Here is a 20,663-nt window from a genome sequence, read left to right as displayed (position 1 = left end):
ACACAATCCTTATTTTTGATTCTCTTTCCTCTAAAAGCACTGAGTAATGAAGGCTGGGGTCAGATGATTGCTGCACCACTGAAATACAAGAAAATTCACACTGAAGGCTGACTGCCTCTTTTTCCAGTCCTTTACACCTCACTGTCAGAGCACACTCCACATGCAATTACCTTTTAGTAAAGAAAGATGCATTTCAGCAGACTGATGGGGAGTGTCTACCACACACAGCACACAGTAAACTCTGTTGCAGCTGGAACAAACAGCCTGCTCTCCCAGAATCCCCACCCCAACTGAACAGTGCACAGTGACTACTTTCCTTCCAGACTTGCCCTCACCTCTGTGAGAAATGAAGCAAGAAGGGGCAGCTCCTTCATTGAAACCCCCAGAGGCCACAACTCACTTTACAAATTTGAATTGGTACATTTCATGAAGACTTGGACTAATCCCCCCAAAAACAAACAGGCCACCACAGTGAGCAAAGTTACACAAGATTATATTTTATATTCAATAACACAGCTAAGTCAAGTTTCTCTACACCTATACCACACATATATTTCCCTGATGACAGAAACAGGAGAGGAGGGATTAAAACCCAAGAGTCCTGGGAAGTCTTCCTGACCACACTCACCAACACGACAGAAGCACTGCTCGCAGATGGGAAGAGGGCTTTGTAGAGTGTCTTTTTTTTCCTTGCAGGGCAATAGACATGGTGTCTGCAGAAGAAAGCAGAGCTGTGCACTCCTCTTCCTTCCCCTCCCAGAAAATCAGGGCAGGGGGATTTATACATTCATTTCACCACAGGGCCCCTGTTGCTTGCTAGAGGGGTCTGAAAACTGAGGGTCTATGCGTGCACACATTCCCAGAAAGGTGCAATCATTCATAGCCACCTGAGTGGGTCCAGCCCCTCCTATACACTGTCTTCCCCCATTACTCCTTAGCTCAGCTCTGGCCTTTGGGAAGAAAAGATGTTCCCACAGAGCCTTTCAAGGGCCACAGCCACCATCCCAGAGGCTGGGAAGTAAGGCACGGTAATGCTCCAGAGGCCTGTCTTATGGCTGCCCTCAGCACATATGACAGGCAACAGCCTTTTCTGCCCCACCCTGCATATGTCCCTGCAGTGATATTCCCTGGGCCTTACTTTACCCCTCTGTTCAAAAGATAATAACACCTCCCTCCCCCAATCAGAAATGGCCTAAGTTTAAGGCATTAGTCTAGCCTAGCAAGCATCATAATAATATATCTATCCTATTCCCACCACTGATTCAGAAGATCCTGGGGTGGCCGCCACATAGCAAGTATTCAGAAAACACAGGGAGTGAGGTGAAAGGGAATAAGAAAGGAAAAGATGGGAAATACAAAGGAATGAAGTTAAGTCCTCAACAGTTCCACATGTTCTTGCTCTTGAATATTTATTTACTAGCTTTACTCCACTAGAAATAATTTTTAAATGACAATCAAACATATTACACATTTAAACGAAATCTTCTTTTATGTTTTACTCATAAGAAAGTCCTCAGAATTCAATGTGACTGCAAGTGGTTGTACACCTGGGACCAACTGGGCTTGACATATTCTTGCCCCACAACTACACTCAGACAGACCCTTTCACTCCAGGCATACTCTGCCATCTCAACCATCCTTCCTCCTAACAGCTTGGGGTGGGATTTCCTCTATAGGATGTGGGCCTCACTCATAAGGCATGAATCTTGAAAACAAGATTATCAGAGTCAGAACAATAAGAGGCATAGTAGGCAGGCACAAGGGATACAGAGAAAAAGGTCTTTACCTGATATCTTCAGAACCTACTGTTTTCTTTCTGCATTTTCTGAGTATCTAAATGCAGCTCTGAGTACATAAGAGATATTAAATATCATCCCCACAACTGTTAACCCAAATCAAGAATTCAAGAAAATTCACCAAAAAAAGGACACCTGGACACAGGACAGAACACCTGCTTTCTCCTGGTTGATACCACTGCTTAAGCCAAAGGCTTGAGATTCCATGTTTCCTACTACAGGTGACTGAGTATATACATAAGAAGTAGAAAAGCCCTGCATCAAAAATAGGTAAAGTGAATAGGTCTGGCAAAGTGTTTTAAATAGATAAAGAAATTAATCAAGGAAAGAGCTGAGCTAAATGTCTCTTAAATGCCAAGGTTCCTTGTAACTATACAAGGAAACAATAAAAAATTGGCAGGTAAAGGGGGGGAGGACCTGTCCCATAGAACAACTGCTGCCCAAATCCCCTCATGTTCTTCATGAGGGGTCCAGGGTCACATCACATTAGTGATATCACAACCATAATCAACAGGAATGGTGGCAGAGAGGGCAACAGAAGACAGTGGTTGAGGGCAAGGACACTCCAAGGAAAAAAGAAGAGAAAAGAGGGGTTCCTACTGAGTCTCTTCTTGAGCAGCGAAACTCCCTGTGAGTCTGGAGAAGCCCAGAGAAGCCCACAGAATGTACATGAGAACACCTGAAGTCACTAAGCAAATGTTACACCAGATAAGAGCGGATTCTTTTCAGAGTCTTTTCATATACATTCTTTCAGGTCATCTTTACAGTAATCTAGCAAGGTCTATAAAGAAAAGAGTATTCACACTTAATAGATGAGGAAGTGAAGGCTAGAACGGAATGACTCACCTAGCCCCCCTGCAAGCAGAGGGTAAAGCAGAGGTCCCAGACTACTCTAAACAATAGACCCTGAGGCTTAGAGTCAGTGCCTCCCAAGGTTGAAGAAATGGATGAGTTTGTTGAAAGGATCAAAGTCATGAACACAATAAAAAAAAAAAATGAACCTAACAATAAAGTATAAAGATCCTAGCCTAGTATATTCTTTGGATAAGAGAAAAGGGGTCAGAGGTAACATCAACATTTACCCTGGTCATCTAATATAAAGACAGAACCCCAAATGAAAACTATTTTAAAAGAGTTCAAGACATCATCTGTGGAGCTGGAGGAAAAACCATCTCAAATCTATAGGTCAGGGCTGGCATTATGGCTCAGTGGTATAGCACTGCCTAGCATGGGTGAGACACTGGGTTTGATCCTCAGCATCAACATAAAAATAAACAAAAGTATCGTGTCCACCTAAAACTAATATATATATATATAAACTGTAGGTCAGAACCAGGTGCCATCACACCTATAATCCCAGCAACTCAGCAGGCTGAGACAGGAGGTTCGCAAGTTCAAAACTCAGCCTCAGCAACTTAGCAAGGCCTTGAACAAATCAGCAAGACCCTGTCTCTAATAAAATATAAAAAAAGGGGGAGCTGGGGATGTAGCTGAGTGGTTAAGCACCCCTGGATTCAATCCTTATACTTAAAAAAAAAAAAAAACAACTGAGTCAGCAGCCAAACAGCTAACTGTGAGCAAAAGAACCACCCAGAGCCAAGAAAATACACTAAGAAGATTCTGAAGATTGGGAAGAAAACACAAGCCCAGAACTTCACTAAAAATGAAACGCAGCAAGGACTTAGTTGAGGGTCTGCACAAAGCAGATGACTAGAAAGGAACTATCAACTGCAGGGAATGGCAGCAGTCACATAGTAGTTTCCAAGTTATACCAGTTTCCAAGTTGTGCCCAAAACCCAAACTTAGTTTATTGGATCTCAAAAGCTTCTTGACATCTCTTTTATTGGCATCATCTGAAATGGGTGTTGTGCTCTCTTCTATTAAGAGGTAGCCTAACACATTCCAGAGGAGGTGGCTGGAGTAGGGGACTCTGGGGTTGGGGGAACAGGGGAGAGCCTATCTGTGCTCTCTGGCCTCGATCTACATGCAGGAAATACATGGACCTGAAGCACTTCCTCCACCACCCACCCACCCTCATTTTCTGAAGCCAGTAAAAGTCCATAGGCAACTACTAGGCAACGTCTCTAGCATACCTGTCACCTCCTACACTGTCCTGCCTTCTCTTAGTCTTATATATAATATCTAGCCCATCGAGACCTGCACCTTGCTAATGGACTTTAAGAAGGGTAGTATGAGGGAGAAACAGAGGAGGAGACAAAGCTGGATGGCTCCATTTTCCACCTCCGCTCCCACACACTTAGCCTCTCCACTCCCCACTAGTCTTCCTTCCCTCTTTCCTAGGATTGCTGGAATGATTTGTTCAGAACAGCGACAGGTTTATAGGTTAGCCGACACCTCTGCTCTGTGGAATTTTAATTAACTTCTCCCATCGTCAATATGCTAAGGAATGGGGTCTCCATTTTCTGGGGTCAGCAATGTGTTTCAGGTCCTGCTATATCAGCCGTCAAATTGAAGAATTAATGACGTGGCTAATCGGCTCTAATTCTTAGGAAGAAAAAAGTTTGAAAGGGAGTTGTAGAAGAGAGCAGGAGGAGGGGTACAGGCTCTATGGGGTGAGGAAAAAGAGGTTGAAAGGAGCTGAGGAAAGGGGGGACTAGCTCACTCATAAAACAAATGACTGACTGAACCCAGTGCTGGAGGGTGACAGTCCTCCAGCTTTTCCAATTCCATTCAGTGTGGAGTGAAGGACGAAGATGGGAAAGATCCTAGGAACTACTGTGATTTAAAAGGTACAGGAGAGAGGCAGTGTACCCTGCTGGGGAGGACAGAGACCCCGACTTAGTTCAAGAGAGCTGAGAAAGCAGAAGTCAAGCTGGGCATAGTGGTGTACACCTGTAATCCTAGCAACTCAGGAGGCTGAGGCAAGAGTATTGCAAATTTGAGGCCAGTTTTAGTAACAGTAAGGTCCTAAACAACTTAGCAAGACCCTATCTCAAAAAATGAAAACAGGTTGGGGATTTAACTCAATGGTAAAGCGCTCCTGGGTTCAATCCCCAGTACTTGTGGGGTTGGAGGAAACCAGAAGTCAGGACACAAAGATCACTTGTTTAAGGGGTAGGGTAAAACCATCATAAAAAATGTTACACTTCTACATTTCCAGTTTCTGTTTCTTCACATCTATTTATCTTTGGGTGAGGGTCCAGTAGGATACAGGTCCCAAGCCTCTCCTGACAATTCAAACCTACAAGGGATAAGCCAGAGGACATTTTCCAGAAGGAATAAAGCAGAAATGTGAGTCATGACAGCAGACTAGATGCTGCTGTCACTTTCCAGGGATGCTGAGAGGCCTTTGCTTTGGAGGAATCCTAGAGGGCATCTGCTCTGGAAAGAACACCCCTGGTTACAGCTGGACTCTTAATTACATTTCAATATGGTATTTTTTCCTTAATATTTCTGAGGTTAGGTGCTTTGGAAATTAGCTCCTGGAAGGTTATCTCAATCCCATGAATATATGAAAGGGCTTAAAGACCTCAAGTCTCTGGAAAATTAAAAAAATCTTCAAAAGAGTGGCTCAAAGCAACCTAGAATGCACAGTTGGAAGATTTTCTAGCTCATCTGACCTAGTAAATAGTAAAGCAAAAGCATTATTATATGAAAAAATTACATCAAAAAATGTCCCCTTACCTGAGCAATGGGCTGATAGCAATGGACCAAACTCTGTCTTCAGTCTGGATGGTGTGTAAGCACTGCCCCAGTCGGCCTGAGGCCAAAGGCCATACCTGGAAATAGGAGAGGAGATGTTCTCATTGGCATTGCCTGGGATTAAAGGAGAGATAAGGTATAGTAGGTGGGGATGACTGTGCATAGGGTGGTAGGGAAATAGAGAATCCTTTCTGTCCTGTACACACAGAGTTCAGGGTATCAGCAGAGGAGCCTCTCCAGCCTCTAGCTTACCTACCACCCAGACAGATTCTAACTCCCAATTCTAACCACCTCTTTTACTTCTGCTTAAGAACCTTCACATACCAGCCAATTTTATACCAGGGAATTAGAAGTTCCACATTCCTCAGCTGAGACTTGACTAGAAAGGGGTGAGAAGATGAGGCTTACCCCTCTCAGCAATGCCCCCACCCAATGTTTGTGATATTTTTTTCTCCTATCTCTCACCAAAAATTTACTTTGGGCAAGTAGGAGAGGAAGGAATATCAAGATGCGGTAAGGGAAGACATGAATAGTTAGAAGAATAAAAAGAAAACTTCAGGGAAGGAGAGAACGGAAGAAGAGAGTCTTCAAAGTAGGAAGGTGGTATGTTGTTTGTTCATAATGCCCAGGATTCAATGCTATTCATGTCAGCAGGGCATTTAGCACCTAGTGTCACCAAAAGTAGCAGAAAAGCTCAGCTCTCTTAAGCTTCCATATCTCCTACAGGTTAAAAATATTGCTTGAAGCTCATTATCTGGTCCCTATCAGTCAGGAATGTACATTAGCAGCCACTCTGGGCTTAACTCTAATCGACACTCACAGAGCCCTCTTGGCAGGCAGTGCATTTAGAAATCTCCCCCCTCACCTCACCCTACCCAAGATGACACACACAGGAACATAAGCCTCTAACCAAACAGAAAGGAAACCTCAAATGTAGGGGCTGTCCCCAGAGGAGATCCCAAGGCAGCCAGATGGATCAATGACCTCTCAAGGTTCCCTCAGTGCTATAAGAGGAACACACCCAATGCAGGCAGGACCTTAGATGGAAGAACTTCAAGGAAACATTCCTTCAGTTTAAGGGATTGGTGATGGAGTGGGGGTGGTTCTGCTTTAGGGTCACATGGTATCTCTTCCCTATAAAAGGAGAAAGTGTTTCTTAGAGTTTCTCTGTGTGATGGGAGTTGGGGGTGGGGTGATGGATAATTTTTCCCAACACTGGGGTAAGAAAACAAATTTAACAAGAAGATCCTAAATGAGGGGGAAGAAAAAACAAACAAAAAGGTAAATACTATAATCTTCCCTGGAATGCCAGAATTCCAGCTTATTCTTTGGACTCTATCAGTCCCTTGACAATAACTAGATGTACTTCTGTCTTCCTCTGTTAGACTGCTCCATCTTAGAAGATACCTTTGACTTTTCCCTGCTATAAACAAACACCCTTGGAGGCAAGTTCTGGTTTGTGGGGGTGGGCATTAAGAACTCTAATTTACAAAAATCTCTGGGGACAGCCTAGGCCCAAATTCACTAGTGCACTCCACAGAGAAGATTGGTAGATTCCTAGATTCTGTGAACCACAGAACAAGGTTCCTAGTCTCTGGGAGTGGCTCAGGAAGCATGTTGCTAATTCCAAGTATAACTTTGGGAAAGTGACCCTCCCAGCCTGCCACAGCAGCATAGCATCCTTCAGCAAACATGAGTATCCATGACAAGGAGCGGACACAGTATGCTGGTCATATCTTCACCCTCAATGGCCAGATTCAAAACAGACCTAACCTGGAAAAGACTAAGGGTGAATGGACATTTATATAGCCCTTTAAAAAGCAGATTAGGTGCAGCAAGAATGACCAAAAGTTGCCAGTTATGGGGGCACACACCTGTAATCTCAGCAGCTTGGGAAGTTGAGGCAGGAGGATTGTAAATTCAAAGCCAGCCTCAGCAAAAACAAGGCGCTAAGCAACTCAGTGAGACCTTGTCTCTAAATAAAAAATAAAACAGGGCTGGGGATGTGGCTCAGCGGTCAAGTGTCCCTGAGTTCAATCCTGGAAACCGCTCCCCCCACACACACAAAAAAAGAACAACCAAAGTCTTTTGACTCAGGAATTCTAATGCTGAGAATCTATCCTAAGAAAATAATCCTAAAACAAAGAAAAATCTAAATGATAAAATATTCCCTGCAGTCTGTGGTTGTAGAAAAAGCATGTACAGGGCTGAGGTTGTAGCTCAGATATAGAGTGCTCATCTACCATGCGTAAGGCACCAGGTTCAATCCTCAGCACCACATAAAAGTAAAATAAAGATATTGTGCCCACCTATAACTAAAAACTAAATATTTAAAAAAAAAAAAAAGGAAAAGCATGTACAGACTTTAGAATCCAACCAATCTGGGTTTGAATCCTAGTTGTTACTTATTATCTTTGATCTTAGGGATATTTCATAACATTTTAGCCTCAGTTTCTTCATATATCAAATGGAAAATTATCTCTTCTCTCAGGTTGTATTGTGGAAAAGTGAAGATAAGCATAAATCACCTCTCATAGTATTTGACCAATGTATCAGGCATTCAGTGAAGGTGTTTCTTATTACAAGGTCCTTGGATCCAGGAAAAAAATCGGTGCAAACATTCACCCACTAGAAAAAAAGTGGTAAGTAAATGATGCTTTGTTCATGTTAAAGCCATTAAAAAAAACATGAATAATTTGTAATATTATGAAAATCCTACTGGGCACAGTGGCACACACCTATAATTCCAGTGGCACAGGAGGCTGAGACAGGAGGATCATGAGTTCAAAGCCAGCTTCAGCAGTGGCAAAGCACTAAGCAACTCAGTGAGACCCTGTCTCTAGATAAAATACAAAGTAGGGTTAGGTATATGGCTTATGATCAAGTGGCCCTGAGTTCAATTCCTAGTACCCCCCCCAAAAAAAGAACACTCTTTTAAAATAGATTAGATACAGAAGAGAGGGATAGTACTGGGGATTGAAATGGAGCAAATTATGCCATATGCATTTATGAATTTTTCAAAATAAGCCAAATTGGGCTGGGGTTGTGGCTCAGTGGTAGAGTTCGCTTAGCATGTGTAAGGCCCTGGGTTCAATCCTCAGCACCACATATAAATAAATAAATGAATAAATAAATAAAAGTATTGTGTCCAACTACAACAAAAAGAAAAAAAATAAGCCCAATTATGTATGACTATAATGTACTAATAAAAATTAGAGTAAATACAGCAGAATATGCTGGGTATCCAAAATATATTATGAACAGAATTATAAGGGGGAAAATTTACCCTAAAGGATAAAATGAGAAAAATGAACCAATACATCATTAGAAAATAAGCAAACCTATGCTTTGAAAAATGACTAAAATCAGATTTAAAAAAACAGATCAAGTGCTCCCTCCTTCTTAAAGTTCCCCCTTCTTATCCAATGTGCTCTCTCCTTCCTCTGAACTTTCAGGTCCCTCCTAAGAGCCTTATACTTCATAGTCTTGGCCTCTTCCCATCAGTTTCAGGGACAAGTGTACATGTTTGAGCCCAGAAGCTGCATCTTCCTCACCTTTGAAGACCTTGGGTGCCTGGTGCACCAAGTCTCACATATAGTACGCACTCATAATGATGAATCAAACAATAGAAAAATAAGAGGAAATGGAAAGATGGTCAGTACCAGGCCAGGCACCAAAAACATAGGCTACAATTTGTTGACATCTTGGGACAAAACTGACCCTACTAAAGCCCAGAGAAGCAATCCAAATTAAATCAAAGAAAATCTGAAACTGGGAAAAAGGGAAGGAAGAAGGCTCTCTGGGCAGTTCCCAGCTCAGAAATCTTGCAAAGAGAATGTTCTGTCTCCTTAACCCCATAAAACAATTTTCTCTTTCCTAAAAGACAGTATATATTTGGGGAACTCCCTAAAAATAATCTATAGTGGTTTATAGGCAAACATCACTTATAAATTCCTATGTAGGTTTAGGTACATTAGAAGTCTGAAGAAATAGCTATAGAATTACAGATGCCACTGAAAAGAAATGGAGAGTTAATTACAGACAAATTTGGGCTAGGAAAAGAAAGGTGGCTGAATGTAAAGACAACAAGAAAAAGGAGGAAAACCCAAGTAGCATCCAGAAAGCCAGAAAAGATGAATTGGCTGGGAGAGCATTTGGGAACCCCCCCAAAGAGCCAACCACCTTTCAGGAGATAAAGAAGAACCAGAGAAGAGAGTTCTGTCAGTGACCCATAAGAAATTCTGAAAAGGAAGAGGGTGAACTGTGTTGCAATTTTAAAAGGAGAAAGTTCCTAATTTAAATATTTTTTTAAAAATTAAGTCACTGGGCTGGGGTTATTGCTCAGCCGTAGAGCGCTTGTCTAGCATGTGTGAGGCCCTGGGTTCGATCCTTAGCACCACATAAAAATAAATAAATAACATAAAGATACTGTGTCCAACTACAACTAAAACATAAATATTAAAAAAAAAATCTAAGCCACTAAATAGGACTGATTTAGTACTTATATATGAAATGAACCAAATAACCCACATAAAATTGATATCATTCTCCAACCCTCAGATTGCTTCACTTGGTCACAAAGCTCAGATTTATACTACCCTGGGTGTCATACCACAGAAAAAGAGATGTCATTAAAAAGGAGGAACTGGAAGAAGCCTGCAGTCATGACAGGAAGATGCCAGAATGAGACAGAAATATCTAGGTCACATATGCCACAAAATGTTTCTATGCAAATTTACTTTTGAGCACTATGACAAGTTAAGGCCAATATCTTTACAAAAAATGCTACAAATACAGTGACCAATAAGAAATATGAAATAAGTCTGAGGCAGGGGAAGAAGCAAATGACAGGAAAATCAGTTTCCCTATTGCTTCAAAATATTTGTGAGATTTTTCCCAGGTTTCCTGTGTTGGTGTGCATTCTTTCTGACTAAATCAAAACGTAAGGCAAAAAACAGCAAAGAGAGGGAACATATTAATCTCTTCTTTTTACATAAATTAGCAACTCAAAGAAGTAAACAGCAGAGGGTACACAGAATCAGAAACATTATTGAGTAAAAACTGCAACTTCCCTCTCTCTGTATGACTTAGTGGCCCATTTGCGACACCAGCAAACATTTTACTCCTGTTAGCACTATGGAGCCTCTAGATACTATAAAATAGATAAGCAAGATACTCCTGGGCCTCCTGTACCACTAACTTAATTATCAGCAAAGTTCCTACAGCAGCCTCAAAGAACCAGGCCTGTTTCCTGGCTAGGACTGCTGGATGTAGGCATGGAGAACTTTTCTGTCTCATGAGTATGAGCCTATTTGACCTAGATATGGATGAGATGAGTTCATAAAGCAAAGGTCACACTGTTTATCAGCCTCATTCTTTTATGCATTGGTGGATGGCTGGGGACCAGGCATTTTGGCAATGACACAACAAACAACACCCTTCTCTCTCATCATCTCCACTGCTTACTGACCACATCACTCTCCAGAAAAGCAGTAAAAACATATTTTAATTATCATCCTGATTGCTTATAAACAAGGTGGTGAAAAATTAATCTCCCTAAATAGAGAGCAAGCAAAAGAAGGGAGATTTTAAAATAAAATATTGGGGTTAGAACTCAACCCACAAACTTGAGGAAACTCAGCTCAAAGAGGAAAAGCTGGCCAGGCCCTCTGTTTTTGAGTTCACGCCACATTTCAAGTGAGTGGCAAGCTTCCCAGCCACTGTCCACTCCTTTCCTAGTCCAGCTGGCAGGGACACAGCCTGGCATGGCAAGCTGTGCACCAGAGAAACATAAGTGAGTTCTTTATTGTGTTGTTTCTCCCCTGCTCCCATCCAATACTCTCAGCCAATCCCACCACACTCCCTATAGACAGGAGGGAATAACAGTACATAATGGAGAGACCACCTCACCTTGGCCGTCCTGTCCCTGGAGCCACTCACAATGATGCCCCCCTTGCAGTCCACACAATTCACCTCCTGTTCATGAGCCGAGTACTTGACAGTGAAGGTGCTGTGAATCTTATGGACACCAATCTTCCCATCTCTAGGACAAAAATAAGGAGAACATCCCCAAGAGTCAATTATTCTCTCCATAGGAAGAGAATAAATCTACAAAAACAGCCCAAGTCTCCAGTGACTCCAAACTTGCTAAGTGTTAAGCAATTTGGTCCAAAAGGTGCTGAGCTTCTAGGTACCTTTGTATCTTCAGCACGCTTAGGGCTGAACAGAACTAGGACTAAAATAAATTTCACCCTGGCAAGTATCAAAACCAGCTTCACTCTGCATTAAAGGCTCTTCCTGTTTTCCTTCTCCAGCTAACTCTATTAACTGCTTTTGGTAAAACTCTGCTTTAAATGGAAAAAAACCACCAGCCCTTCTAGTACTCCTTCTCATCCCTTTGGAGTTGTGGTGGGGAAGTCAGAAGCAGACACAAGTCCCCCAAAGAACACTACAGAAGAGGGAGGAAGGAGAAACCTGCAGCACTTACCCTCCTGCACTGATAATATGTGAGTTGGCCAGCACAAAGTGACAAACATCCTCATCATGCCCAGCGAAGACTCCCAAGGGCCGACGATTCAAGCTGGCACCATCTGGGCGGAACTTGTAGGCCAGGATGAAATTAGCTTGGGATATGTACAGAGAATCATCCTCTAGCTGCATCCAGGGCATCTGACTACAGAGATGGAAGAGAACATTTACAACTCACCAAGATACATCAAGAAAACCTGACTTCCCAATTTTTTAAGAGACCAATCCCCAATCTACCAAGGACAGCTTGCAAAGCTAACAGTTCACACCTTAATCCCCATATCAAAACTGCCAGCCCTTGGCTACCCATAGAAAATCAGAGTGAGCTTTGTGGTGACCTAATATTTGGAACTTTTTTTTTTTTCTTCTTTGTAGCACTGAGGATCAAATCCAGGGCCTACACATGCTAGGCAAACACTCTACCAACCCTTTTTGGACTTTCTAAAAGAGTCAAAATTGCAAGACCAGCTAAATCTCTCTTTTAATTAGAGAATGCTTAATATCTGAATAACTGGCTACCTGGATTTCTCATGAGTAAGCAGAGCTTATAAGATCAAAAGGTTAGGACTGGAGTTGTGGTTTAGGGTAAAGTACTTGCCTAGCATGTGTGAGGCTCTGGGTTCGATCCTCAGCACCACAAATAAATTTTAAAAAAATAAACAAAGGCACATCAACAACTAAAAAATATTAAAAAAAAAAAGATTAAAAGGTTAAGGAGTAGGTAGAGTCAAAAGCTCTTCCAGACAAGTCAATAACTTTCATCCTGCATCCTTACTGATGTGTAAGTGTTAAAGGTTCCAAGACTAAAGGTTTCAAGGCTCCGAGACTTCCACATATACCCCTTTCCTAACAGGTGAGATAGGGTGTCATGGAGAAAGGAGAAGAATGAGCCCCAAGAAGCCCCAGTGAAAGCAAATTTATAAGCGAAAGGAATAAAGCCATTCAGGAAAGGATGCTAATGTATTGATACATGTTTGATCCTCGGAGGATATCTATATTGCTAAATTGAAGGATAAATGTGGTGATGGAGAAACAGCTACAGAGGTCTGCTACAGTTCAGGGGCCATAAAGAAAGTCAGTTCTCATAGCATCTGATGAAAGAAATCCACAAATAGCTATAGAGTTCCTTTCCAATCTGTAGAAGGAAGAAAGGTTAAAAGCCACAGGCCAGTCTCATGGCACAGAGTGAGCCTTAAGAAAAAAGAAGACTCTGCCAGATACTAGGTTTTCTGGTGGAAACTAAAGCCTTTGCCAAGGTAGATATACCACCTGTTCTATCCTACCTTGAGGTCCTAGAGCTACCAGGTCCCAAGAAAAGCACAGGGACATCTGAGTCATCCCCATGTACAGACATCATCTCCCACTGCCAAGCCTGTCTGAGCAAACTGGGCTGTGTTTCTTCCCCAGGTTCCTTAAAACAAGCGTCATGGGAATGTGGAAAAATTCTGCAAATTGACTTGACGGGCCATTAAATGCAGCTTGGACTTTGTAGTAACTTAGTTTCTGCTCATGAGGGATTTTACAAGGGTGTGCATATATTACATGGAACATGTGTAGACTGTGTATAAATGTTTGCATTCTCATTCATTATGCACATTCCTCTTCAATATCCTTCGCATGAGTGTGTAGCCCACTCAAGTAGGCAGCAAACAGAGGGGGCTGGAATTCATGCGCTTTAGAGCCATCTGGTAAACAGCATTTGCCTACAACAAGAAACCAGGTTCATGCCAGGTGAACAATGGAGAATCCCAGGGCAGCCTGGTAACTATCCTATGTGTTTATTTGCCAAACTACTGGAATCTAGCCCAAAAAGACAATGTCAGGGACAAAACATTAATAGAGAAATAAACTCTACTCTCTGGGGTTTCTTTTTATTGTTGTTTTGTTTTATTTTGTTTTTCAGAACTGGAAACAGAACCCAGGGGTGCTCTACCACTGAGCTATATCCCCAGCCTTTTTTTTTTTTTTTTTTTTTTGAGACAGGGTCTCACTAAATTGCTAAGGTTAACCTTGAAATTGAGATCTTCCTGCAGCCGACTCCAGAACTGCTGGTAATACAGGCATGTGCTACCATGCCCAGCACATTCTTTGGTATTAAATATGGTTGGAGGGCTGGAGATGTGGCTCAAGCGGTAGCGCGCTCGCCTGGCATGCGTGCGGCCCGGGTTCAATCCTCAGCACCACATACCAACAAAGATGTTGTGTCCGCCGAGAACTAAAAATAAATATTAAGAAATTTTCTCTCTCTCTCCCCCTCCTCTCTCACTCTCTCTTTAAAAAAATAAATAAATAAATAAATAAATAAATAAATAAATATGGTTGGAGTAGGGAGAGTCAAAAGACACAAGTGGGAAGCAAAGGATAAGTCCTTCATCTCCCATAGCTTCTTGACCATCACCACTAACATATAAGTCACAGCAACTGATGCCGGTGAAACCAGTGGATACCAAGCAAAGGAGAAGGTCATCAGATACTAAAGCCTACCTGCATCTATCAGCACAGGGAAAGGTCAGTCCAGAATGAGGACTGATGCCATTTCCTACCTGTTGCCACCAATCAACAAGAAGCACTTTTTTGGCAGGCAATCAAATAATAACTATAAAATAATTTATGCCTACAGAGCATAAAATTTGTAACATTAACAGTGGCACAGCCACCATCTAAATTTTCTGGCACCTTTTTTAAGTTCTACCTCCTGTAACATATACATCCAATCATTTAGATATTATTTTTGCCTCTTAATAATAAAGAGGAGTTGGATCTAGGGATGTAGCTCTGTGGCAGAGCACTTGCCTAACATATATAAGGCCCAGGGTTTGATTCCTACACTTAAAATTAAATTAAATTAAAAAGTGCAGGAGAATGTTAAAGGAAGCCAAGAGTGAAGAAGTAACTCCCTAAAACGAAAGATTTAAAGAAAATAATTGTAAAACAAGATAGACTGGAGCACTGACTTCATTTATACCTTTTTTTAATATTGATTTTTTAGTTGGACACAATACCTTTGTCTTATTTATTTATTTACTTATTTATTTATTTGGTGCTGAGGATCGAACCCAGAGCCTCGCATGTGTGCTAGGCGAGTGCTCTACCGCTGAGCCACAACCCTGGCCCCCTCATTTATGCCTTTTGATGAAGTAAATTTAATAGAGGTCCCCTCTGCATGGTAGAATTAGAGGTAATTTTTATTTTCTTTTTTATATTTTTTAAATTATTTTTCATACCTCTACAATAAACATTTATTTTTTATAAAAATATGGCATTTGTGAACAAAGTACAATTTTTAATAATCATTTTTTAAATGTGAAAATAAGTTGTCCCTCTGCTGCACCCTTTGTGGTATTTAAAGTATCACCAGTGCCACCGCACCCAAGATAGCCCCCATGACATTTCAGTTTTCATTATGATCTTTGGTCCCAGGAAGATTTTTTTTTTTTAATATTTCTTTAGCCATTGATGGTCCTTTATTTTATTCATTTATTTATATGTGGTGCTGAGAATTGAACCCAGTGCCTCACACATGGTAGCCAAGTACTCTACCTCTGAGTCACAACCCCAGCCCCTGGTCCCAGGAAGATTTTAAAGAGTGAAAGGCTACTTGCCTGCACCTCCACTTGAGCAGAATCCCCTCTCGGCAGCGCCCCAGCCTCCAGTTCTGGGACACCTTCACCCGTTCCTTCACTGGGACATTGCTCATCCTATGTCCAAACAAAACAGAGAATCCAGTCACTGCAAATCATTGCCAAGAGGAGAAAATTCAATGGGCTTACTGAATCAAGACTTGGGAACATCCGGAATATAACAAAATGTAAGTAGAGGGATTAGGAGTCCAGGAAAGCATAACTCTCCTTTCTCCATACTTGGATAACAAAGAAAGCCAAGAAGAAAAGCCTACCCTTTAAACTACTAAAAACAACTATTGTGATACCAAAGTAATCTAATATAGAATAGATGATAAATAATGTTGGAATTCCTCAGTACCCATACTGGGGGGGAAAAAAAAAAAGGACCATGATTCCTACCTCACACCAAACAGGAAAAACAAAATAGATCATAAATATAAATCTAAAACTATAAAGCTATCACATGAGCAAGTTTTCTTAGGACACAGAAAGCAATAACAAAAGAAAAATCTAATACATTAGACTTTATCAAAATTAAAAACTAGTGCTCACCAAAACAAATACACAAACTACAATCTGCGAGAAAAGATTCATAAAAATGTTTATCTGAAAAAGGACTTGTATCCAGATGGAGAAATCTTCTTTGTATATGTTTATATATATTTTAAAAGACCAATAAGGGTGTTTCCTAGATTGGTGGTAGATGGTACAACCATTTTGGGAAAAGATCTGGCAGTTCATTATAAATCTATATATATGAATTAGTAATTATCCAGAAGAAATACAAATATATATCCAAAAGAAGACTTACAGATGTTCATAGGAATTTTGGTCATATTAGCCAAAAGGTATAAATAGCCCAGGAATTCACCAACAGGAGAATAGATAAATACACTGTGGTATGTTCACATAATGGAATACTTCTCAGCAACAAAAAAGGAAAGAAGTACAAATGTATATAGTAATGCAAATGAGTAACAATATATATTATGATGAATGAAAGAAACCTCAGAGTTCATATTTAATGATTTCATTTATGTGAATTTAACAAAAGGGTTATCTAACCAATGATGAAAATAATCAGAACATTGATTATCACCAGAGTAGCAAAAGGGACTAACTGGGAAGGAACATGTGGAAATTTTTCCATATCTTGAAGGGGTTTGGGTTATACAGGTGTGTATGCATTCATCAAAACTGCATCACCAGGAGCAGTGGTACATGTCTATAATCCCAGCAGCTCAGGAGGCTGAGGCAGGAGGATTGAGACTTCAGAGCCACCCTCAACAAAAGGGAGGCGCTGAGCAGCTCAGTAAGACCCTGTAACTAAAATACAAAATAGGGCATGGGATGCAGCTCCGTGGTTGAGTGCCCCTAAGTTTAATCCCGAGTACCAAAAAAAAAAAAAACTGCATCAAATGATCTACTTAAAATTTGAGCATTTGTTTTACTCAAATATAACTTCACTATGTATGAATTTTTCTTTAAAAAAAATACCCATAAACTGGGCTGGGGTTGCAGGTCAGAAGCAGATCACCCACCTAGCATGTGGGAGGTGCTGGGTTGGACCCTCAGCATCACATAAAAATAAAATAAAGGTATTATGTCCACTACAACTAAAAAAATAAATATTAAAAAAATCTAATATGCTCTAGTAAATTATATGTATGCATCCTAAATGTTTAGGGGTAAAGTGTACTGGTATCTGCAACTTACTTTTTAAATGCATGATTAAGCAAATATAGCCAAATAATTATAGAATCTAAGTGGTAAGTATATGATGTCATTGTACAATTCAATTTTTCCTGTTTAATTTTCATTCAAAAAATATTAGAGAGGAAATATAGTTTGGTTTTTGTTTGTTTTTGGATGAGGAAGGAAACAGCAGAAGAGATAAGGGCACACACCAGCAACAGGAATGGCATTGTTGGAGTGGGTAAATGGGAAAAAATACTCAAAGCCTCTTTGAGAATACACCTTTAGATAGAATTTTGAAATCATGGGCAATTTGAAAATCCCATTTCAGGACACAACATCTCTCCTGTCTCCTTGGCTTATTCCACTGGACAATGCAAGGTACACTGATTGAGACACATAGTAATAACTGCCATGTCTGCCTCAAAATTCAGTGGCCAAGGAGAGAGAGACATATTTCTCCAAACCTCTATTTATATATTCATATTTATCATGCTTTACTAAAAGCCAGCAAGAAAGTCTTGCTTTCAAGATTCTAATGGATGTACATTAGAAAGGATGGTTTTGGCAGGCAGAAAGATACTAACCATTTCTAGATAAACTATACTCTGCCTACTTTCATTTATTTGTATAGACTAATTATTTTGGTTAATAATGAACACACAGGATTTTAAAAAAATGTACATAGTATGAAAGGTCAACAATGAAAAGGCAAGTCACTCTCCTAACAAATGGCCAAGATTCTCCCTCCTTTCTAGAGGCAACTACACACTGCAGGTGCATATATATTGGAGTGCATATATTCCTACATCTATCCCATTTTAATTTAAAAACAACAACAACAACAGTAGTCCACTATCCTACTCATGGCTTTCTTCACTTAACAATATATGGTGGGAGTCATTCCACAGCAATACATTTAGATCTATCTCCTTTTAACAGTTGCACAGAATTCCATTGTATGATTCAATCATAATTTATTCCATCAGCCACCTACTTATTGATATTTAAATCAATTCCAGACTTCTGCCAAAACAAACTATATGGCAAAAAATACCTTTGTATCTTTATTTGCATGTAGAGAAAAATATTAGAAATGGCATTGAATAGGTCAGAGGAAACTCTACATTTTTAATCTGGTAGATACTGACAAATTGTTATCCAAAACAAGACGAACCAACTTTCACTTTCAATAGCATATTAACTTGTTTAAAATTATACAAATTGCCCATATATCCTTCATTCAGCTTCCCCTAATGCTAACGTATTTTTTTAGTTGTAGATAAACATAATAACTTTATTTCATTTATTTATTTTTATGTGGTGCTAAGGATCGAATTCAGTGCCTCACACGTGCTAGGCAAGTGCTCTACCATTGAACTATAACTCCAGCCCTAATATTAACATCTTATATAACTATTTACACATTTGTAAAAATTAAAAAATTAGCACTAGTACATTACTGAAGCATTTAATAAAATTTGGATTTTATTTAGAGTTCACCAATTTCTTCACCAATGTCTTTTTCTGTTCCAGGATCCAATCTAGGATTCCACATTGTATTTAGTCACCATGTTTCCTTAGTCTCTTCTGGCCTAAAACAGTTTCCAGTCTTTTCTTATTTTTCATGATATTCACACTTTTTATCTAATTCCTTTTTTTTTTTTTTTTTTTTTTGCGGGGGGTACCGAGGATTGAACTCAGGGGTACTCAACCACTGAGCCACATCCTCAGACCCACTTTGTATTTTATTTAGAGACAGGTCTCACTGAGTTGCTTACTGCTATTGCTGAGGTTGGCTTTGAACTCATGATCCTCCTGCCTCAGCCTCCCAAACCACTGAGATTACAGGTGAGATTACATGGTCAGTAACTTTGTAATTCTAATAAGTAAAAAAATACTTATTTTCCTCCCTGTTTAAACATGTATTTTTTAATTATGAAAAAGACTGAATATCTGGTCATATGTTTAAAAACCATTAGTAGGGGACTGGGGATCTAGCCTAGCATGTGTGAGACCCAGGGTTGAATCCCTAGTACTACAAACAAAAATAAAACAAAATTTTAAAAGCCACTAGTATTTCTTCTGAGAAATACTTGTTCACATTCTTTGTCTCAACTTTAGATTTATGGTTGTTATTTTTGTTAGTTTATAAAGACTCTTGTATATTTGATTGTAAAGTTTTTTCTAATTTATATTTTTTTCACTTATAGTATTATATCCATTCAGACATTTAACTTTTTCTTTTTTTGGGGGGGGTGGGTTTCCAGGGATTGAATCCGGGGGAATTTAGACACTGAGCCACAACCCCAGAACTTTTTACTTTTTTTTTTAAATATTCTTTTAGTTGTAGATGAACACAATACCTTTATTTATTTTTTATGTGGTTCTGAGGATTGAACCTAATGCTTCACATATATTAGGCAAATGCTCTACTACTGAGCCCCAACCCCAGCCCCTTTTTACTTTTTGAGACAGAGTCTCCTAAGTTACTTAGGGCCTCACTATGTTGCTGAGGCTGTCCTTAAACTTGTAATCCTCCTGCCTCAGCCTCCCAAGTCACTGGGATTACAGGAGCACATCACCACACTAGGATCAGTGAGTATTTATTGATAGAGCAATTATGCTTCTTTTATTACTAGTTTAGTTCAATTATAAGACATTTAGAAATAGGCAATAAGCAAACCGTCTTTGATTTTCAAAAGAGAAAGCCACAAATGGCCTAAACTGATATGAATTTAATATATAAAAAAGTAAAATTTCAAACAAAAGAAATCATTACTGGGGCCAAGGTTGTGGCTCAGTGGTAGAGCATTGCCTAGCATGTGTGATGCACTGGGTTTGATCCCTGGCACCACATACAAAAAATAAAATAAAATGAATGTATTGTGTCCATCTACAACTACCAAAAAAATTAAAAAAAAAAAAGAAATCATTACTTAATTATTGTTGTTCAGTCTTTTTCCCTTTCTCCCTTATTAGAAGGGAGAAAGGGAAAAAGAACATACATGTCTAAAAAGAATACTGGAATGATATACTCTAAAATAAAAATAGTTAACTGTGGATAGCCAACCTCAGATGGTTTATTTTCTTCTTTGTGCTTTTCCATATTTCCCAATTTTTCTACAATGTAATATTAAAAAGAAAAATATTCCTTAAAATAATAGGGGTGGGGGCTGGTGTTTTAGCTCAGTGGTAGTAGTGCTTGCCTAGCATGTGAGGCACTAGGTTCAATCCTCAGCAAGCACCATATAAAAATAATAAAATAAAGGTATTGTGTCCATCTACAATTAAAAATATAAATAATAATAATAATAGGGGTGTAGCTCAGTAGTAGAACAAGCTTAGCATGTGAAAC

The 20,663-nt window shown here is 39.8% G+C and overlaps 1 protein-coding gene across 4 annotated transcripts in view; it reads right to left on the bottom strand.

The window, feature by feature from the left end:
• The window catches only part of Fbxw4 (F-box and WD repeat domain containing 4), an 89,453-nt gene that overhangs the window by 52,949 nt on the left and 15,841 nt on the right, over positions 1 to 20,663 (bottom strand). For all 4 annotated transcript variants that reach the window (XR_013426441.1, XR_013426436.1, XM_078022453.1 and 1 more), the window contains exons 2-5: positions 15,586 to 15,685; positions 11,947 to 12,128; positions 11,370 to 11,502; positions 5,442 to 5,536 (exon numbers count right to left, since the gene is read on the bottom strand). Coding sequence is in view for 2 of the 4 variants with exons in the window: in XM_078022453.1 (XP_077878579.1) it covers positions 5,442 to 5,536; positions 11,370 to 11,502; positions 11,947 to 12,128; positions 15,586 to 15,685 (510 nt within the window). In the remaining 2 variants the exon portion in view is untranslated. The remainder of the gene's footprint in view (positions 1 to 5,441; positions 5,537 to 11,369; positions 11,503 to 11,946; positions 12,129 to 15,585; positions 15,686 to 20,663) is intronic.

Source organism: Ictidomys tridecemlineatus, chromosome 1 (genome assembly GCF_052094955.1).
Source record: "Ictidomys tridecemlineatus isolate mIctTri1 chromosome 1, mIctTri1.hap1, whole genome shotgun sequence".
NCBI classification, from domain to species: Eukaryota; Metazoa; Chordata; class Mammalia; order Rodentia; family Sciuridae; genus Ictidomys; species Ictidomys tridecemlineatus.
The sequence above is the reverse complement of the archived record's forward strand: the minus strand, read 5'-3'. Positions and strand labels throughout refer to the sequence as shown.